The sequence below is a fragment of the Eptesicus fuscus genome, chromosome 3 (assembly GCF_027574615.1).
Source record: "Eptesicus fuscus isolate TK198812 chromosome 3, DD_ASM_mEF_20220401, whole genome shotgun sequence".
In the NCBI taxonomy this organism is placed as follows: Eukaryota; Metazoa; Chordata; class Mammalia; order Chiroptera; family Vespertilionidae; genus Eptesicus; species Eptesicus fuscus.
Genome location: NC_072475.1, coordinates 21,831,706 through 21,853,296, shown reverse-complemented (window position 1 = coordinate 21,853,296; position 21,591 = coordinate 21,831,706). Strand labels below are relative to the sequence as shown.

General features: G+C 41.1%; 1 protein-coding gene across 2 annotated transcripts in view; it reads left to right on the top strand.

The window, feature by feature from the left end:
- Positions 1-21,591, top strand: part of VEPH1 (ventricular zone expressed PH domain containing 1) — a 194,730-nt gene that overhangs the window by 131,167 nt on the left and 41,972 nt on the right. The window contains exons 9-10 of one of the 2 annotated variants that reach the window (XM_054713668.1): positions 12,760-12,899; positions 17,175-17,309. In XM_054713668.1, coding sequence (XP_054569643.1) covers positions 12,760-12,899; positions 17,175-17,309 — 275 coding nt within the window. The remainder of the gene's footprint in view (positions 1-12,759; positions 12,900-17,174; positions 17,310-21,591) is intronic. The other variant, XM_054713669.1, reaches the window with a different exon arrangement.

Genomic DNA, 21,591 nt, shown 5'->3' with positions numbered 1-21,591 from the left:
AAATGACACAGGTAACATGAGTATAATCCCATAAGGAGAGAATGACAGTAATACAGAAGTATCCTACCTTATAATAGAGAAACATGCAAATTGACCGCACCTCCGCTATGCCCATGATTGGGCCTGCGAGAGGCTGGGGGCGGGACTCCGGGTGGCCTATCCGGCCGTTGAGAAGACCAAGATGGCGGTGCCCAGTCCTCTTAGTTCCGGGGGTCCCGGGCGGCGATCGCCACCTGGGGGCGTGTCCGGGCCGAGCCAGGCGCTCCCGGGGGCGCGTGGCAGGACTCGCCCAGCCCCTCCCAGCGTCCCTGGGAACATTGCAGGCATGTGGTTGCTGAGACCCAGACCAGGCCTCTGGCCACAGATTCATAGCTTTGCGGAGACCTAGGGCAGGGATCTGCCTCATCTGCAGAGAGACAGAGGTTCTGCAGTGCCCCCAAGATGTGGGTGGGCCCAGCCAGGGATCAAGGGGCATGGAAGGACTCCTGGCAGAGGGGCAAGGACCCTCATCCCTGAGGCGGGGGTTGAGGGGTGGAGCCACCTCAGTGAAGGGGTGCAGGGTACTGGACTGACTGAGGTGATTCAGAGAAGCTCCCAGTGCTAATGGGCCTCGCTCAGGCGGCCTTCACACTTCAGAGGCAGTGACTACTGCTCCTGCCTTCACCCAAAAGCAAGCTCGCTACACCCTGCCCCATAGCAGAGCATGCCTAGGCAGTGAGTGGGAAGCCTTCCACCTGCTTCGGAGAAGGGGGGGGCAGTAAAGAATGGGGGGAGAGGAAAGAATGTGGAGCATCTGCAATGAAGAGGTGCTTGAGAAAGAGGCTCGGAAGCCTGACTGAACGTTTGTTCTGTTTGCTGGGCCGCTGCCCCTTAGGAAGCGCAAAGAGCATGGCTCTGAGGGCTTCCTGTGTGCTCTGATGGCTTCCTGAGTCAAGTTCCACAGCCAACTGGAATTGGCCTCAGTTTCCTGGTCTGTAAAATGGATGAAGCATGTCCCAGTGACTTCACTGAGCTTTGATGGCCAATTGAGATACTATATAAAGAAAATGAGGGAAGAAGTGAGAAAGAAAAGGAAGGACAAAAAAAACAAAAGAAAGATTGAAAGGAACCTGTAAACCCATTGTCACTTAAATAGGGAATATAGTCAGTAGTGTTGTAATGATGGTATGATGCCAGGTGGGTACTAGAAATATCGGGGAACACTTTGTAAAGTATATGATTTTCTAACCACTATTCTGTAACTAATATAAAACCTGAAACCAATACAAAATAATGTTGAATGTAAAGAAATGAAAATTGGAGTGAAATTTTTATAAATTTCAAAGTTTAAATAAAAGCTGTAAAGGAAGGAAGGGGAGAATAAAAAGTGTTTTTCATTTTGCCACTTCATTAAAAAGACAGTTGTCTTTATGTGGTGCTTTTATACTTTTCTAAGTCATTATCTCATTTTAATTTCTGGGCAACTTAAAGACAAGATAAGTATTCCCTCCACTATTCAAAGAAAGGAAATCTTGGTGTCTGGTCCTAATGATTCAATCGTCAAGCCCTTATTGTAAAGCAGGGTTAGTAAAATTTTCTGTGCAGGGTCATATCTATACTAATAAAAGCCTTGGGGGTGATCAGGCCAGCAGGGGAGGGTATTTGGGGGCAATCAGGCCCGCAGAGGAGCAGTTAGGGGTCAATCAGGCCAGCAAGGAAGCAGTTAGGGGGCAATCAGGCAGGTAGGTGAGCAGTTAGGAGCCAGCAGTCCCGGATTGTGAGAAGGATGTCCAACTGCAGGATTAGGCCACAGGAATCGGGCCTAATCCTGCAGTTGGACATCCCCCGAGGGGTCCCATATTAGAGAGGGTGCAAGCTGGGCTGAGGGACACCCTCCCCAGTGCACGAATTTCGTGCACCGGGCCTCTAGTATAGAATAACAAGTCCATGGTCTCCATGCCCAATCTCACCTCTGAACCCAGAATAACCTCTGTCACTGGTTGACCTATAGCCTTACAGACCTTTCTCCCTTGTGTGTATGTGTGTGTGTGTTCATATACCAATACATGATTTTTACTTGCCAAAGAATAGGATGTTGTACACCTATGGTTTGCACATTTCTGAATATATAATTACCAAATTTCCCTTTGCTTCTCAGAATTTTATTTGCATTATTTAAGCTATCACTTGCCCTAGCTGGTTTGACTCAGTGGATAGAGCATCAGCCTGCGGACTGAAGGGTCCCAGGTTTGATTCCAATCAAGGGCACATGCCCAGGTTGTGTGCTTAATCCCCAGTGGGGGAGAGGGGCGTGTAGGAGGCAGCCAATCAATAATTCCCTCTCATTATCGTTGTTTCTATCTCTCATTCCCTCTCCCTCTCTGAAATCAATAAAATATATATATATTTTTTAAAAGCAATCACTTGTAATTTTGAATATGAACTACGGATTTGATAATATTCCTGTATCAATGTTACATTCCCTGGCTTTGATAAATTTACTGTAATTATGTAAAAATACAGTTTGTTCTTAGGAAATTCACACTGAAATATTTATGGTTAAAAGATAGGATATCTGAAAATTATTTTCAAATTGTTCAGAAAATATATATCAAGAGAAAGTCAATAATGAAAACAATGAGGCAAAATATTAAGTTAGTAAATCTAGAAAAAAAGCAATCATTTGTAAAATAACTTTAATACCTTTTTCTGATCATCCAAAATGAAAGCATCTGCCTGCTTGTTTGACAACTGGCTGAAATTTCTGCCATGAATGGGAAAATGAAGACAGCACCTTTGCTCTGGATGTAGAAGTTGCACACATGTGCATGTGATATGGCCAATGGCCAACCAGAAGCTGAGAAGGGACCATGTATTTCTCAACCAGTAATGTCATAAGTAGTGCTTAGTGAAAACAAGACAGTCTTCTTACTCATTGTCCTCCTGCCCCTATGTCTTCATCAAATGAGAAATTTGGTAGTTTTTCCTTAAGCACATGAGTTCAACAACTCACATTGCTGGGAACCTACTGCAGAACCAAGCCCTGGAAATGTCAAGCTGATGAAAGCACTGTCTATTCTTAAAGACTTGTTTCAAACAGTCATTTCAGAAAATTATCTTCACTTTTGAGAATCTATTTTTTTTTTAACCTGGGAATATCTTTTCCTCTGTTTCCTAAATCAACGTTAATGAAATAATTGTTATTCTGTTTAACAATTTCTAAACTTTAATTTGGGAGTGATGGTACAGTTTTGTCTAAGACAAAAATATGTTTTATAAATCATGTGGAATTAAAGGTTGGTAAATGGTTCACACTGGCTTGTGATGTCTTCCTCCATTTGTCAGGCAAAATCAAAAGTATTTCATTCCTATTATGTTTTACAAGTAATAAAATACTTTAAAGTATTTTAGAGTGATAACCTTGTTCTACATTTCCCCCCAAATTGTAATTTAGACTTGACTTCAAAAACATGTTTTATTTTATCTACTTTGAAAATGATCTCATCAGATAAATTGCCAGTTTCATTTCCTCCTACTTCTTTTCTGTCCAATTTAGGATATTTATATAGTTAAATGACAGTATTATTTATTCATTCTGGGTCAGTATTTTGAATTCCATGTCTTTGAAATACATCAAAGAAGAATTAAATGGAAGACGGAAGAAATGGCTCCAGTGGTTCCTGTCTGGCTAGTGTCAAGGAGAAGGAGGAAATCTACTCTAACAGACCCTGTTGCCATCTGTCCTGTGTTGAGTGCTGAGAGCAAGTCCTGATCGCCCTGGGCAAACATCCAACCCTGCTCTGAGCAGTCATCAGAGATACATTTCTTTGTGTGCCTCTACAGCCCCTCATCAAATCACAGAATTTCAGAGCTAAACAGTACATTCTAGTGTGGCAGTTTCTAAAAAAATTAAACATAGAATATGATCTGGCAATCCACTTCTGGGAATACACCCCAAAGAACTGAAATCAGAAACTAAAAGAGATCTTTGCACACCCATGTTCACAGCAGCATTATTCACAACAGTCACAATTCAAAGGTAGAAACAACCCAAATGCCCATCGACAGATGCCTGGGTAAACAAAGTATGGTATATACATACAGTGGAAAAGTATTCAGCCTTAAAGAGGAATAAAATTCTGATGTATCCTACAACATAAATGAACCTTGAAGACACTATGCTGAGTGGCATAAAAAGAACAAATATTGTATGATTCCACTTATCTGGGGTATTTAAAGTATCCAAATTCATACCCAGAAAATAAATTGCTGGTTGCCAAGGGCTGGGAGAAGAGGTAATTGGAGAGTTATAGTTTAATGAGTATAGAGTTTCAGTTGGAGAAGATGAAAATTTTTGGAGATAGATGGGCATGATGATTATACAACAATCTGAATGTATTTAATACCACTGAACTGTACACCTAAAAATGATTAAAACCTCAATAAAAAAAAATTCTACTCTCATGGAGCTTACACCCTAGAGTGAGAAAGATAATAAGCAAATAAAAATATAAAATTTTAGAAAGTACATTCTAGATCAATTTTTTAGCCTGTCCCATTTTACAGATAATAAGCAAGAGGACACAATGGGGGAAAGGGGAGACATATGTAATACTTTAAACAATAAACAATTTAAATTAAGAAGAAGAGAAGAAGAAGAAGAAGAAGAAGAAGAAGAAGAAGAAGAAGAAGAAGAAGAAGAAGGAGGAGGAGGAGGAGGAGGAGGAGGAGGAGGAGGAGGAGGAGGAGGAGGAGGAGGAGGAGGAGGAGAAGAAAGAGGAGGAGGAGGAGGAGGAGGAGGAAGAAGAAAGAGGACAGGGAGAAATAGCACAATAGTCTACCCACTAAGGCCCTGGTTATCTGACACCTGGGCCAAGGATCTTTCCACTGGACCATACTTGCTTTTTGAGGTACTTCTATTACCTTTATTTTATGATTCATTCGAAGGAGAATGAACTATGGAGCCTGGGCTCAAATTCCTGCTCATTTGCTTCCTGGAAGTTTGATCTTGAGATTTCCTTCTCCATAAAACAGGGAGAACAAGACCTGCTTCATGAGTGTTCAATGTAATATGTTGCACCTGCATCTAGGTACAAAGTAAGGAGGCGATGAAAATTAGCTCCCTTCCTGCTAAGTCCCTCCAAATGCCTTCTCTGAATCTGTTGCTTATTTATATGAGCAATCTAGCAATTTCAGCAAAATAGTCCCATGTTTGAATTTTATAAATCATTCTAGAAATATAGTTTGGATGTGGAGAAGAATGACTCAGTTGAAAAACCTGGGAAGCAAGCCAGACTCTTTTAGTTGACCCTTATTTAGCTGGAGGACGTTCACAGTGTAAGTTTGGTAAATAATTCAAAACAAGAGCTAACATTCCTTTTTCCAAAAAATAAAGCCAACTCTTTGATATTTCTACTAGCTATAATAAAAATCAAAGCCATATTCTATTTTTATTCTTAAAAGGCACTAATCTCTAAATAAAAAGTATATGATAGCATAGATTATACATAACTGGCCGCCCTGCGAGATGAGTCATGTGTCTAGTCTACCAAGAAGAACTGTGTGTTTCTCAGATCCAATATAGATAAGTAGTAAAACCACTTATCAACTGATAGCAGATCACAGGCCATTAAAGTTAACACCACAGCCCTCCCTTTAGCTTTCTTCACCTCTAAGGAACTCCCAGCCTATTCATTTTGATTATTTCCTCTGGGTTCAGAACCCTCCCCTATTTTCTCCTACTATATTTAGAGATAAAAGAGGCCAATTATTTCTACTTTACACAGGCCTAGGAAGAGCTTTTCTTTATAGATTTGCCATGGCCCTTTAGACTTATGAAAAGACCAGAGGCCCAGTGTATGAGATTCATGCACTTGGGCCGGGGTGGGGCGGGGGGGGGGGGGGGGGGGTAGTTCTCGCAGTCTGGAACCCCTCGCTCCTTACCACCCACCTGCAGCAGAGGCAGGAGAGGCTCCCGCCACTGCCACTGCACTCACCAGCCGTGAACCCAGTTTTTGGCTGAGTGACGCACCCCCTGTGGGAGTGCACTGACCACCAGAGGGCAGCTCCTGCATTGAGCGTCTGCCCCCTGGTGGTCAGTGTGCATCATAGCGACTGGTCATTTTGCCATTCAGTCAATTTGCATATTAGGCTTTTATTATATAGGATTTGTCCTACCACCAGGTTAGTGAATTTTGCTGACTATATATTAATTACATAAACGTTAATGCCTTAGGTTATATTTCTAGGTCTGGACAAATTGTATGGTCTTATTAAAGACAGACAATTTATTTTGGATTGTCCACCCTATCCCCACAGAAATTATAGGTAACTCGGCTGGGGACGCAGATTCAAATCCATTAGACAGTGACTGTGGAGGAGGTAGTATCATTTTGTGAACAAAACATAGGTCTTACATTTTGATGAACTTGAGTCCAAATCTTGGTTCTGCATCTTATTTGATTAAGTCACTTAACTCTCTGACACTTTAACCTCTTAAGTAAAAATAGAGATAATAATAGATAACTATGGGAATAAAATGATAATTATATAAAACACCTAACAGAGTGATTGGTATAAAAGTAAACACTAATATTAGTTATTCCACATATTAACTTGCTGTAATATTTTAAGTAATTCACACACACACACACACACACATATAAACTAAAATCTTATTTTTTATTATGGTTTTGCTTGATTTAGAATTTCCACTAGACTTTTAAAACATTATTACAAAACTAGAGGGTCAATGCACAAAATTCATGCAAGGGGCTCGGCCCCTGCTGCCGCAGCAGCCAGGGGCCTCTGCCACCTCTGCCTCGGCCCCCACTGCCATGGTTTCGTTCGGAAGGACGTCTGGTCTAATTAGCATATTATGCTTTTATTATTATAGACTAGAGGCTGGAGCATGAAATTCATGCACGGGGGTGGGGGTGTCTCTCAGCCCAGCCTGCACCCTCTCTAATCTGGGACCCCTCAAGGGATGTCTGACTGCCCGTTTAGGCCCAATCCCATTTAGGATTGGGCCTAAACGGGCAGTCGGATATCCCTCTCACAATCCAGGACTGCTGGCTTCCAACTGCTCGCCTGCCTGCCTTCCTGATTGCCCCTAACCACTTCTGCCTGCCAGCCTGATCACCCCCTAACCACTCCCCTGACAGCTTGATTGTCCCTAACTGTCCTCCCCTGCCAGCCTGGTCACCCCTAAATGCCCTTCCCTTCAGGCCTGGTCCCCCCCAACTGCCCTCCCCTGAAGGCCTGGTCCCCCCACACACACACTGCTCTCCCCTGCAGGCCTGAGTCCCCCCCCCAACTGCCCTTCCCTGCAGGCCTGGTTGCCCCCAACTTCCCTCCTCTGCTGGCCTGGTCACCCTTAACTGCCCTCCCCTGCAGGCTTGATTGCCCCCAACTGTCCTCCCTTGCAGGCCTGGTCCCTCCCAACTGCTCTCCCCTGCTGGCCATCTTGTGGCAGCCATCTTGTGTCCACATGGGGGCAGCCATCTTTGACCACATGGGGGCAGCCATCTTGTGTGTTGGAGTGACAGTCAATTTGCATATCACTCTTTTATTAGATAGGATAGAGGCCTGGTGCATGGGTGGGGGCCAGCTGGTTTGCCCTGAAGGATGTCCCGGATCAGGGTGGGGGTTCCCTTGGGGCGTGGGGAGGTCTGGTCAAGGGGCCTGTGGTGGTTTGCAGGCCGGCCACGCCCCCCGGCGACCCAAGCGGAGGCCCTGGTATCTGGGATTTATTTATCTTCTATAATTGAAACTTTGTAGCCTTGAGCAGAGGCCAGGGCCAGCCAGGGTAGGGGGGAAGCTTGGCTTCCTCCATTGCTGGGGAAATCCAAGCCTCCTGCTCACTCCTTGGCCGCAGCCATCTTGGTTGGGTTAATTTGCATTCTCGCTCCTGACTGGCTGGTGGGCGTGGCTTGCGGGCATAGTGGAGGTACGGTCAATTTGCATGTTTCTCTTTTATTAGTGTAGATAGATATTATTATTATATTTTGAAGGAAGCCTCTCTATGCCAAGCACTATAGTAGAGGCTAAATACACAAAGATTTTTAAGAAAGAGTTAGAGGAGAGAGGGAGGGAGAGGGAAGAGAAGAAGACAGAGACAGAGAGTAGGAGGGAGAGAGAGAGATTCTGCCTTCTGTAGTGCACAGAGATAAAAATACTAACAGAATGGGAGCTAGCTAGGCTCCCTAGCCAGTTTGGCTCATTGGATAGAGCATTGGCCCACAGACTGAATGTTCCTGGGTTCAATTCTGGTCAAGGACACATGCCCGGGTTGCAAACTCAATCCCTGGGGTGGGGGGGGGGGGCATGCAGGAGGCAGCCAATCAATGATTATCTCTCTCTTCCTCTCCCTTCCTCTCTAAAATCAATAAAAATGTATTTAAAAAAAAAAAGGGAATAGGAGCTAGGCTTCTTACTGTTGATGTGGGAGTTACAGGTTAGCAAGGCTAAACTTTGCATGTGGTAAAGAATTAGAATTGAAGTCATCAGTATGAACTTATGTTTAGCTTAATATAGATAAAGACAGTTATATATAGAAAAAATTTGCATATGTGTATATATATTAGTGTACACATATTATTTCCTCACTCTTTTAGCTGAGAGGGCCAAGGAATAATGTTGCCTCAGTAGCAATAAGCACACCTAGCACTCAGATCTTGATTTCTAATACCATTTATAATAATAAAAGCATAATATGTAAATTGACGGAATGCCTAAACAGCAGAATGACCATCTGGACGAACATGCTAGTCAAGGCGGGTGCAATGAGATTGGTCGGGTGTCCCTGCCATCACCCCACAATCACCCCGCAGAGGGAGGCCCAGGCCACCCTCTGCAGGGTGATTGATGGTGAGGCTCCATGATCTATCACCCCAAAGAGGGAGGCCCAAGCTACCCGGCCTGCAGCACTGTGGTGAGTGTGTGGGGCCCGCCAGCGATCGCCCCGCAGAGGGAGGCCCAGGCCAGCCAAGTGATCGTACCCCATGCCTGTCACCTGCAGAGGGAGGCAACCAGTGGCGAGGGCGAGGGGGGCAGCACCAGCTGCCGGCAGCTGGGGGAAGGAAAGCCCTGATAGGCCCTGATCGCCAGCCAGGCCTAGGGATCCTCCCCAAAGGGTCCCGGATTGTGAAAGGGCACAGACTGGGCTGAGGGACACCCCTCCTCCCCGTGCATGAATTTCGTGCACCGGGCCTCTAGTTCTCCAATAAAAAGAACCAGAACTCCTTGGGAAAATGACTGATTCCAAGACAGGAGCAGGAATCATACAAAATGAGTCAGGAGTATCTTTTAGTTCCAGAAAGTAAATAAGTACTAAAATAAGAACCATACACACACACACACACATTCACCCACACAATGATGAGGGCACATGAAATGGACACAGGAGCCAACTGAAAGAACTCCTAATGGCCAAAGCTGGAACAATCAGAGCAAAAATAAAATAGTATTAAAGTATGAAGTAAGTATTTATATGCACATACCAGTAGAATAATTAACTAAATAATTTAAATAAAATAACTGGAGAAGGAAGAGACAAATCTATGCAGAAGAATTCCACATAATTTATGTAGCTGTTTTGCCCTCAAGGAGGTAAAACAAACTCCCCACTTTCACATAGTAACTCCCTTCAAAGAATACAATGTGGAACCTTAGCTGGTTTGGCTCAGCGGATAGAGCGTCAGCCTGTGGACCAAAGGGTCCCAGGTTCAATTCCGGTCAAGGGTACATACCTTGGTTGCAGGCTCCTCCCCAGCCTGAGCTCTGGTCAGGGTGCATGCAGGAGGCAACCAATCGATGTGTTTCTCTGACATTGATGTTTCTCTCTGTCTTCCCTCTCTCTTCCACTCTCTAATAAATCAATGGGAAAATATCCCTAGGTGAGGATTTTTTTAAAAAGAATACAGTATGGAAAGTGGGGGGTGGGAGGAAAGAGTACCTTTACAGTGGAGAAACATGGTAAACACTGCCTCAGCCAGGTGATCAAGGCCAACATCAACAGTCATAAGTCATGTTGATCAAATGGTATGATATGATGTGGTTTTTCCCCCAAAACTTCAGTATCTTATGGACTTAAGAAAATTTGTATAGATGCTCTTTCTGATGGTTCTCCCATTTGATCTTTTCTCTCTTCATCTAAGTCTAGAAAAATGAACAACCCTTTGGGCATCAATTGTATGAGTATACCATGTCTTAATGACCCACATATACTAAATTTACTACCTGGAATTACCTTGAACATTCCTACCTTGTGTGATTATTTTCTAGGGTGTTTCCTACACTTAAAATGTTTGTCTCCCTCACTCCTTTTCTAAGTTCAAAATCATGATCATCTTTCATGGTTCACCTCAAGTATTTCCTCCTCAGGGAGAAGAAGCTGCTCATTTCTCTGAAAGTCATAATAGTGTGTCCCTCCATCATCTCATGGGCATAAACCAATTTTTTGTAAATGCTGTTTCTAGATGTTTATAAGCAATGTTGTTTATAGACATTCCTCCTATTGTGCTGTAAGCCTCTTAAGAGTAGGGTCAATATCATGGTCCCTCTTGCTCCCACACAGTGTCTGACATTTATTTATTCAACAACCATTTATTGCATGTTTACCATTCAATACCATTGAATGAACAGGAGGGAGGAAAATTACAGAGAAAAAATAACAACTAAATATTAATACTGTGGGGCAAACTTTCCAAACCAGGAAAGCTCAGGGAGAAAAAATGAGAAGAAAAATATTGATACAGGTCAGCTTTACTGAAAATATTGACAAAAACCTTCTATCACAGAACTGATTTATTTTTCCAGCCATTGCATATGCTTCTAAGTTAAAGGTCTCTGCTCTACCACTTCACCCATTTAATGTGATCTGGGACCCCTGTGGTTTGTGTATAGAAAGCTAGTAGACTCTGGGTGAGTAAATAAATCTAAGCAATGTTCATTTTCAAAAGAAAACATGAATGAGCAGTAAGAATTTAGAGAAGTAAATAGACAAAAAACATTTTTTCATGGCAGAGGTCTGAAGTTCAACTTACAACTGACATGCCACTGCATGGGTTCTTAGGAAAGAACTTTGCTTTTGAAACTTTCTATTAAAGCAAAACATGTTGCTATCTCAATGTCTATATACATTCAATTTATTTCAAATACCATTTTTTTGTGTGGCTCTCTTGATATACTTGTTTCTTATTTCTCTAGTATAGATTAAATTCCAAATTTCAGAGCATTGGTGCCAAAATGTATTTTTCATTACCCTTGTCAAACAGTTTCTGATAGGGCAATTTTAACTCGATAGGTGCTCCATTCAAGTCTGAGGTCTTTCTTTCCCAGATCCAGGCCTCCTGGTCTTTCCCACCGAAACTTCGAACTCTCTTTACATGTCATGACCCATCATTCACCCTCAGAATGCAGGAATGATTTCTGATTTTAAACAAGGATATTGAATGCTCAACCCAACATTTTTTAATTCCCCAAAACAATTAACTTCATGAAAACTGGTTCTTTCATACCAATGTTTCAGAATCACAGAAAGCTGTTTAATAGTATTAAGATCCCAGTATATATTTCTAAATTGCCTTGTGGCTTTATTGCTTTGTTTCCAGTGCCTTCTCCCCTAATCTGTCATTGGTCACCTTTCCTGAACACTTCCAAACTCTTCCTGAAAAGCCTGTTATGCTTTCACACCTGATGGAGCAAGGGTAGGGACTGACTCTGCCACCTTACTAGGGTCCCCATCCACTTTTAATAAATGCTAATCCATTCTCATTTGTAATTGTAGGGCATACTAAATCCATTAATTTTCAATACGTTTCATGTAGAATGTCAGATTAATTCTGAAACAAAAAATACTCCATGAGCTGTTAATATGACTACAGATTTTAAGATTCCAGTATGGTAGTGTCTAAAGCATTCCAACATGGCATCAGCTCAGCTGACTTCAAATCCTGGTTCTGCCACAGGTTAGGCAGCCTTCAGCAATATTTTTTCTGGATCCCTGAGCATCCTTCATCTGTCCGGATATTCTCTGTGGAGCATCTCTTGCGTGTCATGTACCAAGGTCACACTGACCTTCAAATAGACTAAGCTTCCTCATCTTTAAAACAGAAAGAATAATGCCCATCTTGTAGAATTGTAAAGATTAAATGGCTCCTCCTATACATGACTTCTCACCACTTTTACTCTACTCCACCGCCACTATCTTCCCCCACTTTCTTGTCCTTAAAGGATGATCTCATTAAGCTTCCTTGCTGAAGCTCTTCAAGATGAAATGACCTTTTAGAATCAGACCAGGCCAGTTCACAGGAAACCACACTTCTGGCCAGTTACTTTGGAGGCTGTCTGTATGGCCCCTGCACAACCAAGTGAACCAGGGCCCTGATTCATGACACACCACCATCCACCGTCCAAAAAATGGCTGGGTTTCCTCCATCCAATTGCTTATTCCTCCCACATTATCATTTCAAGGTGCCCAATAAGAAGGAAATGACACAGTATCTCCCTTTTTATTTGAGAGAAGTTAACTCTTCCATGTTAGTTGCTTGGAGATTCTCATGCATTGTTCATTAAAACCGGAGAAAGATGGATAAACGCATCTGCCTTTAAATCTACATTCCATGAAGTGGATCCACTCCCAAATACACAGCTGTTTGGAGTTATTGGTTGTCAGACTGAAAACTGAAGAATGTATTTCTAAAGGTGTTTGTGTGTTGAAGTATAAAGTGTAACTCCGAGAAGACTCGAATGTTCAACGCTATGTGTATTTATTCCTAGATTCTGTTAGAAGTTGTGTAGCCAAGTTGTTCTTCACCTGCTCCCTGAAGGGCCATTACTGCCTATACAGTAAATCCAGTTTTATTCTCATCAGCCAAGAACCTCAACCATGGATCCAGATCATGTTTCTGTTTCAGCAGGTGTGTATAAGCTAAGTTCATCGTGGCTCCTTGGTATGAGTTTATGATCATTTTCACTGAATTATTATTTGACCAAATTTGATATGTAGGGAACAGCAATACATACACATTTCATCACTAATTTTTAATAATGATTGATTTTTTTAAAATATTTTAAAGTATTAACTCTGTAGGCTGTTGTCTTTTCTTATAAAAAGTTCTGGATTACTAATCAGGAGACCAACCCTGTTAATATCTATAATAATCTATAATAATATAAGTATAATATGCTAATTAGACAGGACATCCTTCCAGATGACCTTTCAGATGAAGCTGGGGCTGCGAGGGCTGAGCCCCTTGCATGAATTTCATGCATCGGGCCTCTAGTTTATTAATAAAAAAGGAGAATAAAAGGGAAAATACTTTTTTGTGAAACAACAAAAATACCAGCTTATTTGGGGGAAGAGCTTTCCTAATGTAGAGCTAACTTTTATTTATAGTTTTTCAATCTCCAGTTAATTTTCATGTCGGCACACCCTTTTAGACATTGTTAAAATACTGGAATGTTATTTTTTCCACAAAATATATCACTATAGGTAAAATTTCATAATGAGAAACTTTCAACTTAACAGCTAAAATTTTGATGCAAATATTTTAGCATTAATAAAGATTCTTATTTGAGCTAAGTAACAAAGTAAACTTATGAACGAAGTGAATCCGGAACATAGAAGCATGGAACAGAGTGTGGAATCTCAGAGGGAAGGTGGGGGAAGGTTGGTGGGTGGGAGGTAATCAACCAAGGACCTTGTACACATATATGCATAGCCCATGGACACAGACAATGGGGTGGTGAGAGCTGTGGTGATGGGGGGGATGAGCTGGAGGGGTCAATGGGGGAAAAAGAGGGACATATGTAATACTCTCAAAGAAAAAAAAAAGAAATAACATGAAGGCAAAAAAGATTCTTTTATGGAAATATTTACCTCAAATGCATTAAATTTTCATGTAAAATTATAATATCCTGTATAATAAAAGGCTAATATGCAAATAGACCTAATGGCAGAACAACCAAACAACCCAACAACCAGTCGCTATGATGTGCACTGACTACCAGGGGTCATGCACGGAACATGGCGGATATCAGCAGCAGGCGCAGAGTGCGGAACATGGGTGTTGGCCGCGATGGGATGGTGGAGCAGGTGAGCAGAGGCACCAGACCAAGGCGGGGCACCGGTCACTGTCATGGGGCGAGCCTCTAAAAATTTTTTGCTCCCACGTGCCGCGGTCCCACCTGGTGCTCACACCCGCTACCAGCGCCAGAGCCTTTGCTTGCACCCGCTGCTGGCGCCCAGTGCCAGCCCCGATCGCCCCTGAGGGCTTCTCCACATCCTCCTGCTCCTGAGGGGCGATCAGGGCAGCAGCTGCCACTCGCACCCACTGCTGGCGTAGGCCCCAATCGCTCCATGCTGTCAGCGGGTGCGCACAGGACTGGCGCAGTGTGTGGGAGTGGTGGCAGGAGCGGGGCTGCCAGCAGACAGGGGACCAGGGCTGTAGTGGGAGGGGCTGGGCAGAGGCATGGAAGATGGGCAGAGACCCGCCCCTGTGCCCACCTCAGTCTCGTGGCCCACAGTTCCTTTCGAGGTGCATGAATTCATGCACTGGGCCTCTAGTAGATTATAAAGTGTTAGTAATACAAGAGACCTTAGACATCATTTTTACTGATAAGAAAATTAAAGGGCAGAATTCAGACCACCTGACTCCTGATCCAGTAATCTTTTCATTATTGCACATGTGTTAAAAAATAAAACGAGTGGATGCAGGCAGGTACAGAAAGAAAAGGAGGGAAAAACAGAATTCAAATGCTGTAAGATGCTTAAAAATTAAGCCAAGTGGTAAGATAGTTTATTTACTTCTATTAATAAAATATTTCTATTATACCCCCTACAAAAGTCACAACCAGGCAGTTATATTTAATAAATAAAAGCAGCTGAATGTATCATAACCATAAAGTGGAACTGTAGTAATTAAGAAAAGAGACAGCTTGGACGTGCCTTAAGACTATCTATCACCTTTTCCTGTAAGACTTAATAACTCACAACTCATGTTTTGATGTGAATCAAGTTGTATTGGAATACAAAAAAAAAAAAAAACAAAAAACACAGCATTAATTTTTGTTCCATTTCTTAAAAGAATGACCTTATTTTACTTTACTTACTTACAGTTTTCAAATAGTTTTCATCAGTGATTTTGTATTTGGTTTGATCTTTGGCTTTGTTCTTAACAGTTGTCAGTTTTCTGAAAATAAACCAAGAAACCTTGCTTTTATTTTTGCCCCTTTATCTTATTTTATTGACATAGTCTGATTCTTTGTCTTTTTCTTTAAGCAAAATCACCCAAAAGCATGTTTACTGGTATACTGCTTTTCTTCTTTGCTCATTTTACTGTAATGGTTCCTTTCTTTTTCCGTAGCTTTGATATTGTGTGGTCTGGATAAGCCCTGACTTCACAACATCAATAAAAGACTTGAATAAAAAACAAATCTTTGACTTCATGATTACAAACCCAGCCTTGTATGCTGGCCAGACTCTTTCTTCTGTCAATTCAACAGATTCATGGAGCTCTCTAACTCACTGATTCCAGTCTAAATGCTCCTCTTTGGATTGATGATTAATAAAATCAGGCTCTGCTTCTCTTTTTTTTAAATATATTTTTATTGATTTCAGAGAGGAAGGAAGATAGAAGCATCAATGATAAGAATCATTGATCAGCTGTCTCCTGCATGCCCCCTACTGGGGATTGAGCCTGCAACTCGGACATGTGCCCTGACCGGGAATCCAACCTGTGACCTCCTGGTTCATAGGTTGACTCTCACCCACTGTGCCACACTGGCCAGGCTCTGCTTCTCTTTAAATGAAAAATCATGTGCTACATAACTTTCTGGTAATAAATAAATTCCCAGATGTGTCCACATTACGGCTGCATAATCAGCTTACCTGGTACTGACTCTTAGCCTTTTTTAATCTGCAGGCCACTTAGAGTATAAAGTTCTTCACCTTTCCCCACTCAGTACAGGAAATAGCTCATCTTTATAGTAATGACATATTTCTCAGGAAAAAGCTTACTAATTTTTATTTACTAAATAGAAATTTCTTAAACACAAACTACATAGACAGTTTCATAAGTCAATGCTTGGATGTCACTGTCATAGAAAATGGGATTTATAAGCCAATATCATAATTTTGTCATACCTCAGCATAAAATATAATACATAAATGGTTTTGTGTATATATATAAATAATATTTTATGCTCTCTGTTATGTTCTGTATGTTTTTATAAAATTGTTCCTTTGACTTGAAATGCTTACATTTAAAATTATAGCATCACAACATGTAAATAACTATTAAAAATATAATAGATTAGTAAATATACAAACGCAATTTAAATTTTTCTTTGAACTTTTTTTCATTAGCTTGAATGAAATATACATAAATGTGATTTTCTTTGCATTAACAATCTTATTATCTAACACTCAGAATATCTTAAAGTTTTAGGAATATCCATCCATTATACGTTTTAGGATTAAAAATGTTTTTTGTTTCCCACACATCTATTCACAATGTTCATATTTGAATATGTGCAAAATGAACACTCAATTATTTAATTTCTAGTCTTCATAATCTACTCTGATATTTGTGCTTTAGATTTAATTTTATCCATTAATTCTCAGAGCTTTGAAAAATAAATATTTATATTGACCATTTTCCAATTAGGTAACATGCTTGGGAAATGATTGAAGTAAATACTATGTTACAAAGATTAGGAATATTTATAGAGATCAATGTCAACTGCCTTGAAAATCTTACTCAATACTTTCAATTTTTCTATTAAAAAATAAAAAGCCTAAAATATATCATATGTTCAATCTTCAAGGTAGCTTTGTTCTTCCATTTAAATTTAAACCATGTTAAAGTTCAAACCAAGCCCAAATAGTGCACTGTAGCCAATTAAACAATCTTTTTTTAAAATATATTTTATTGATTTTTTTACAGAGAGGAAGAGAGAGGGATAGAGAGTTAGAAACATCGATGAGAGAGACACATCAATCAGCTGCCTCTTGCACACCCCCTACTGGGGATGTGCCCGCAACCAAGGTACATGCCCCTGACCGGAATCGAACCTGGGACCTTTCAGTCCGAAGGCTGACGCTCTATCCACAGAGCCAAACCGGTTTCGGCCAATTAAACAATCTTGGTGAGACGAGAGACAACATGTTTTTCTCACTAATGCCCTTTCAGAGCCTATTTCCGGAGCCCCTGTCCATCCAGAGCCGTTCTGTGCAATTTCTCAGATCTCTGTGGGAGAAGACCCAGGTAGAGGGTGCTCACAGCTTCGAAACAGCCATGCTGGAGTCCACATTTCCACAGCAGAAGGTAAATGCTTCTTTCCCGGGTTATGTTATTTTAAACTAAGGTTCAAGATTATCTTGAAGCAGTTTGCCTATTTCTCAACAGTTCCATTTTTCCTTCTCACCTTGATCTTCTTTTATTATTATTTTAAAAAACACTTATTAAGTAATATAGCACCAAATTTCATGTGGCGCTACAGTGGCCTCAGGGTAGAGTGGTGTCAGTAGACAGGGTCATTGCCTATTGTGACTTGGTTAAATCAACATTTGTGAAGTGGGGCACAGGGTGCCGGATGGTGAGCCCCATACAACAAAAGACCGTAAGAGAAACTGAAATAGACCAGTTTATTACTCACAGGTCCTGGAGGAAGTACACAGCAGGCCTTGAGGGGCCACTTGGGGAGGTTAAGGGAAGGTGCAGAGAGAGAGAGAGAGAGAGAGAGAGAGAGAGAGAGGTTCTGGGACACATGCCTTTATTTGGGTCTGTGGAGAGAGTACTTTGGGTTTCCCAGACTAAGGCCAGATTGTCCAATTCAAACCAAAAAGAGTGGGGTTTTGGTAAGCCCATGAAAGTCTTATCTAAGGCACACCCAAGGAGAAGGCCCTGGGAAGCAGGGAAAACTTGATCACAGGGCTGTTGGGGAAATCAGAGCAGAAACTTACATTTGCTCGTGACTCTGTAGGCTGTTGTCTGGAACGTGCACTTGCATTAGGTGGCCAGTGTCAGTTTAAGGCCCCCACGGGCTGCTTGGCCAAACAAGATGGATGCCAAGGCAGCAATACCCTGGAGTAGCTTAGTTAAACATTGGCACTGTAGCTTGAGGCTCACAGACTGACATGGTACAATCCACTAAAAGCTACTCAAAAACTACTCATACGACATGGAATAGAAAACATTTTATAAAAGAAGACCTTCCAAACTTCCCCTCATGCCCTTGTCCTCTGCAATCACCACAAAGCAGAAAAAATTGATGAAGATAAGGTGAACAGGAAGAGAGAAAGCATGGTCAGGGAGAAGGAGCTGTGCTGAGGCAGGCAAGTATGACTTGAGACCCAGAGCATTTTAGGAGTGTGGAAACAGGGCCAGAGCTCTCAGGACACAGTGGCCTGAGGTCACCTCAGCAGGCCCCCAAACCTGGAAAAGATCAGAATGTGGAACTACACCCATCCAATCAGTAAAGTGAAACTGGACATGGACGTACACTGACGTGGTCAGTTTTGTGTGAGAGAGAAGTCACAGGCCCAAGTATGGAGAGAATGATTGGAGGAAAGCTGACTGGAGGCAGGAAGAGTACTGTGGAAGCTGTTACTGTAATCAGGTAGGAAATGAAGGCATGAATCAAAGCTGGACGTTGTAGGAAGATGATGGATGCAAGGTTCTTAAAGAAGTAGAATCAACAGCACTCGGTGCCTGATAAGGAAACTGGAAGAAACAAGGATGATTCCGGGTGCATCGTGTGGGTAAATGGATGATGGCTCCATCCTGAAAAAGAGAGACCACAAAGGAAGCCACTGTGGAAAAAGAAGGTAAAGCATTCTGGTTTACTTATTTGAGTTGGAGTTGTTTGTATAGGTAACCACGTGATGATGGTGATTGAAATGGATCTCAGGAAGACCAGGACTGGAGGTATGGGTTTGGGAAACATAAGGTAGCACTTGACATTATCACAGTGGATTGAATCACTCAGGGAAAATAGAATATGTACAATGAGAATAGAGATTGATTATTGATCTCTCCTTAGCAAATATTACCAACTTCTCTAAGCCCTTACTGTGCTCAAAGATCTTGATTATTCTTGTTTTACCTTTTAGAAAACACAGTAATAACCATTGGATGCTTACTAAGCAAACCAGAGGTCATAAGAATACATATATGATCGTGGTCTTGTCTTTGTTTTACTATTGAGAAGGGGAGTAAACATACCAATATTAAATAAATTCAAAGTACAAACAAGTAGCAATTTAATCAAAAACTGTTATATTGTAAAATTAACTCAATACCTCTTAAGTGCTGAAGGTTTGTGAAAGGATGACAAATGCGTCTGATTAATCAGAAGTTTATTTAGGGTAAAACACTGAAGACACATTCAACTATTGCATCACTATTTTTGGCTTTGGTTTAAGAATTAGGTATGCAGTATGAAAGAATAAAGGAAATGCCAAAATTGCACCAATACAAAGTAGAATGGAATTCTTTGTATATTTCACTCAGATTTTAAACTGTGTATCATGTCTAGAGACAATACCTCAAATTCTTATAAATTTTTCATTGTGAACTGTATTTTAACTAGAGGCAACTAGTAAATTAGAACTTGGCATGCTGCTTCGAGTCCTAAGAGATTTTTTAAAACTTGGCAGATCAGTTTTGTGCATGCTCACGTATACTTATTTGTATTTCTTCTATTTTATACAAATAAATAGTCCTCTAGAGAAAATTTAACTGCAAACCAAAATGCTTTCAAGTTTTTTAGTTTTATAATTTGGTTTATTCATAAGTAATTGAAAAAGTCTTTAACATCTAGAATGTACATATTTGGCAGTTATCTGCCTGGGTATTTCTCAATCAAACTGATTTTCTTCTATTTTTTATGAAGTGTTGTGCCCACTAAATTCAAAATTGCTGTGAGAATGGTCCAAAGACTGCTTTATTTTTTTTTTTACCATATGTACACTGTAATATACGCTGGTGATTGAAAATGATGAGCGTTTCTGCATCAGCTGTGGTGATGGAGTTGACACTGTGGCTAAGCGGATTTAGAAAGGAGGAGAAAACTCCTGAGAAAATGCCTCACTCTCTAGAATATGATGCTAGATGGCTTGTTCTTTCCGTTGCCTTTTAATAAAATTCTGGAATTTCAAAGAACTGAAAATCAACAATATGATATTTATTAACTTGAAAAGTGCTTGATGCAGGGATTGCACCGTTTTTACTATTATTTTTCCAAAGTCACACAGTGCCTGGTAGAAGCTCAATATATAATGGGAACTAACTGAATAAATAAATTAATCTTGTCATTTTCTGGATGTTAAAATTGGAAGCAAAAGGACCTGGTGAAGGTCACATAGCTAGTCAATAGAACTAGAGTGCAAAAGATTGTCTCTTCCCTCCCTAGCCGGGATTTGGCTCAGTGGATAGAGCATTGGCCTGCAGACTGAAGGGTCCAGGTTCGATTCCGGTCAAGGGCATGTACCTTGGTTGCGGGCACATCCCCAGTGGGAGGTGTGCAGGAGGTGGCTGATCGATGTTTCTAACTCTCTATCCCTCTCCCTTCCTCTCTGTAAAAAGTCAATAAAATATATTTTAAAAAAGAAAAAGGAAAAAAAAAGATTGTCTCTTCCCCATGCAAAGTGTGTGGTGGGTCTGGTTGGCTCTCCAGAGCCGCAGTCCTCCATGTGGTGGCTTAGAATTCCAGATGCATCTTCTGTTCTGTGTTCATCTTCTGGCAACTCAATATCAACATTTGCATCTACAATCACCAGGGTGGAGGAAGACAGGGAACTCAGAGAATCACAGACGGACTTTTAAAAGTTTCTGCCTGGAGTGACCCATCCCTTTTCATAGTTCACTGGTGCAGTGAAGCCTTGGGGGTTGGGGTGGGGCAGGAGAAGGGTGGAGGGAGTTAATGGGCGGGGAGGGGGGTGTAGAAGGGGACATCTGTAATACTTCCAACAATAAAGATAAATAAATAAAAAATAAAATCAGTGTTTTTAAGAATATCTACCAACAGGATTGTAATGATCAAATAATACATACAAATCCCTTAGAACAATTCCTGTGTAACATAATAAGTACCAAATGTTAGCTCTTAAAAAAAACAAAAACAACAGATGAGAGCATGATTATTGCTGCAGGGATAAATTAATGGTAAAGAATGAAGATTCCAGATATAGCCCCAAGCATATATAGACACTTGGTAGATTTTTTTTTTTAAGGAAAAGAAAATGAAATCTTTTCAAAATAGTATGGGGACAGGTGACTTTCCAGATTGAAAAGATAAAATTAGATCCCTCCCAGACATTATATACATAAATCAACTCCAGATAGATTAGAGGCCTAAATGTAATCAATGAAACCTTAGAAGTAGAAGAAAATATTGAAGTTTACCTTTATGACTTCAGGATAAGAAAGGATTTCTTAAGACCTAAGTGAACAGAAATCATGAAGCAAATATGAATAACAGATTTGGCTACACAAAAAGTTTAAATTTCTCTATAACAAAACACACCATAACAAAGTTAAAAGGTACGAACAAGCTGTAAGAAAGTATTTGAAATATGTATAACTCACACACAAAATCTTCTATAAA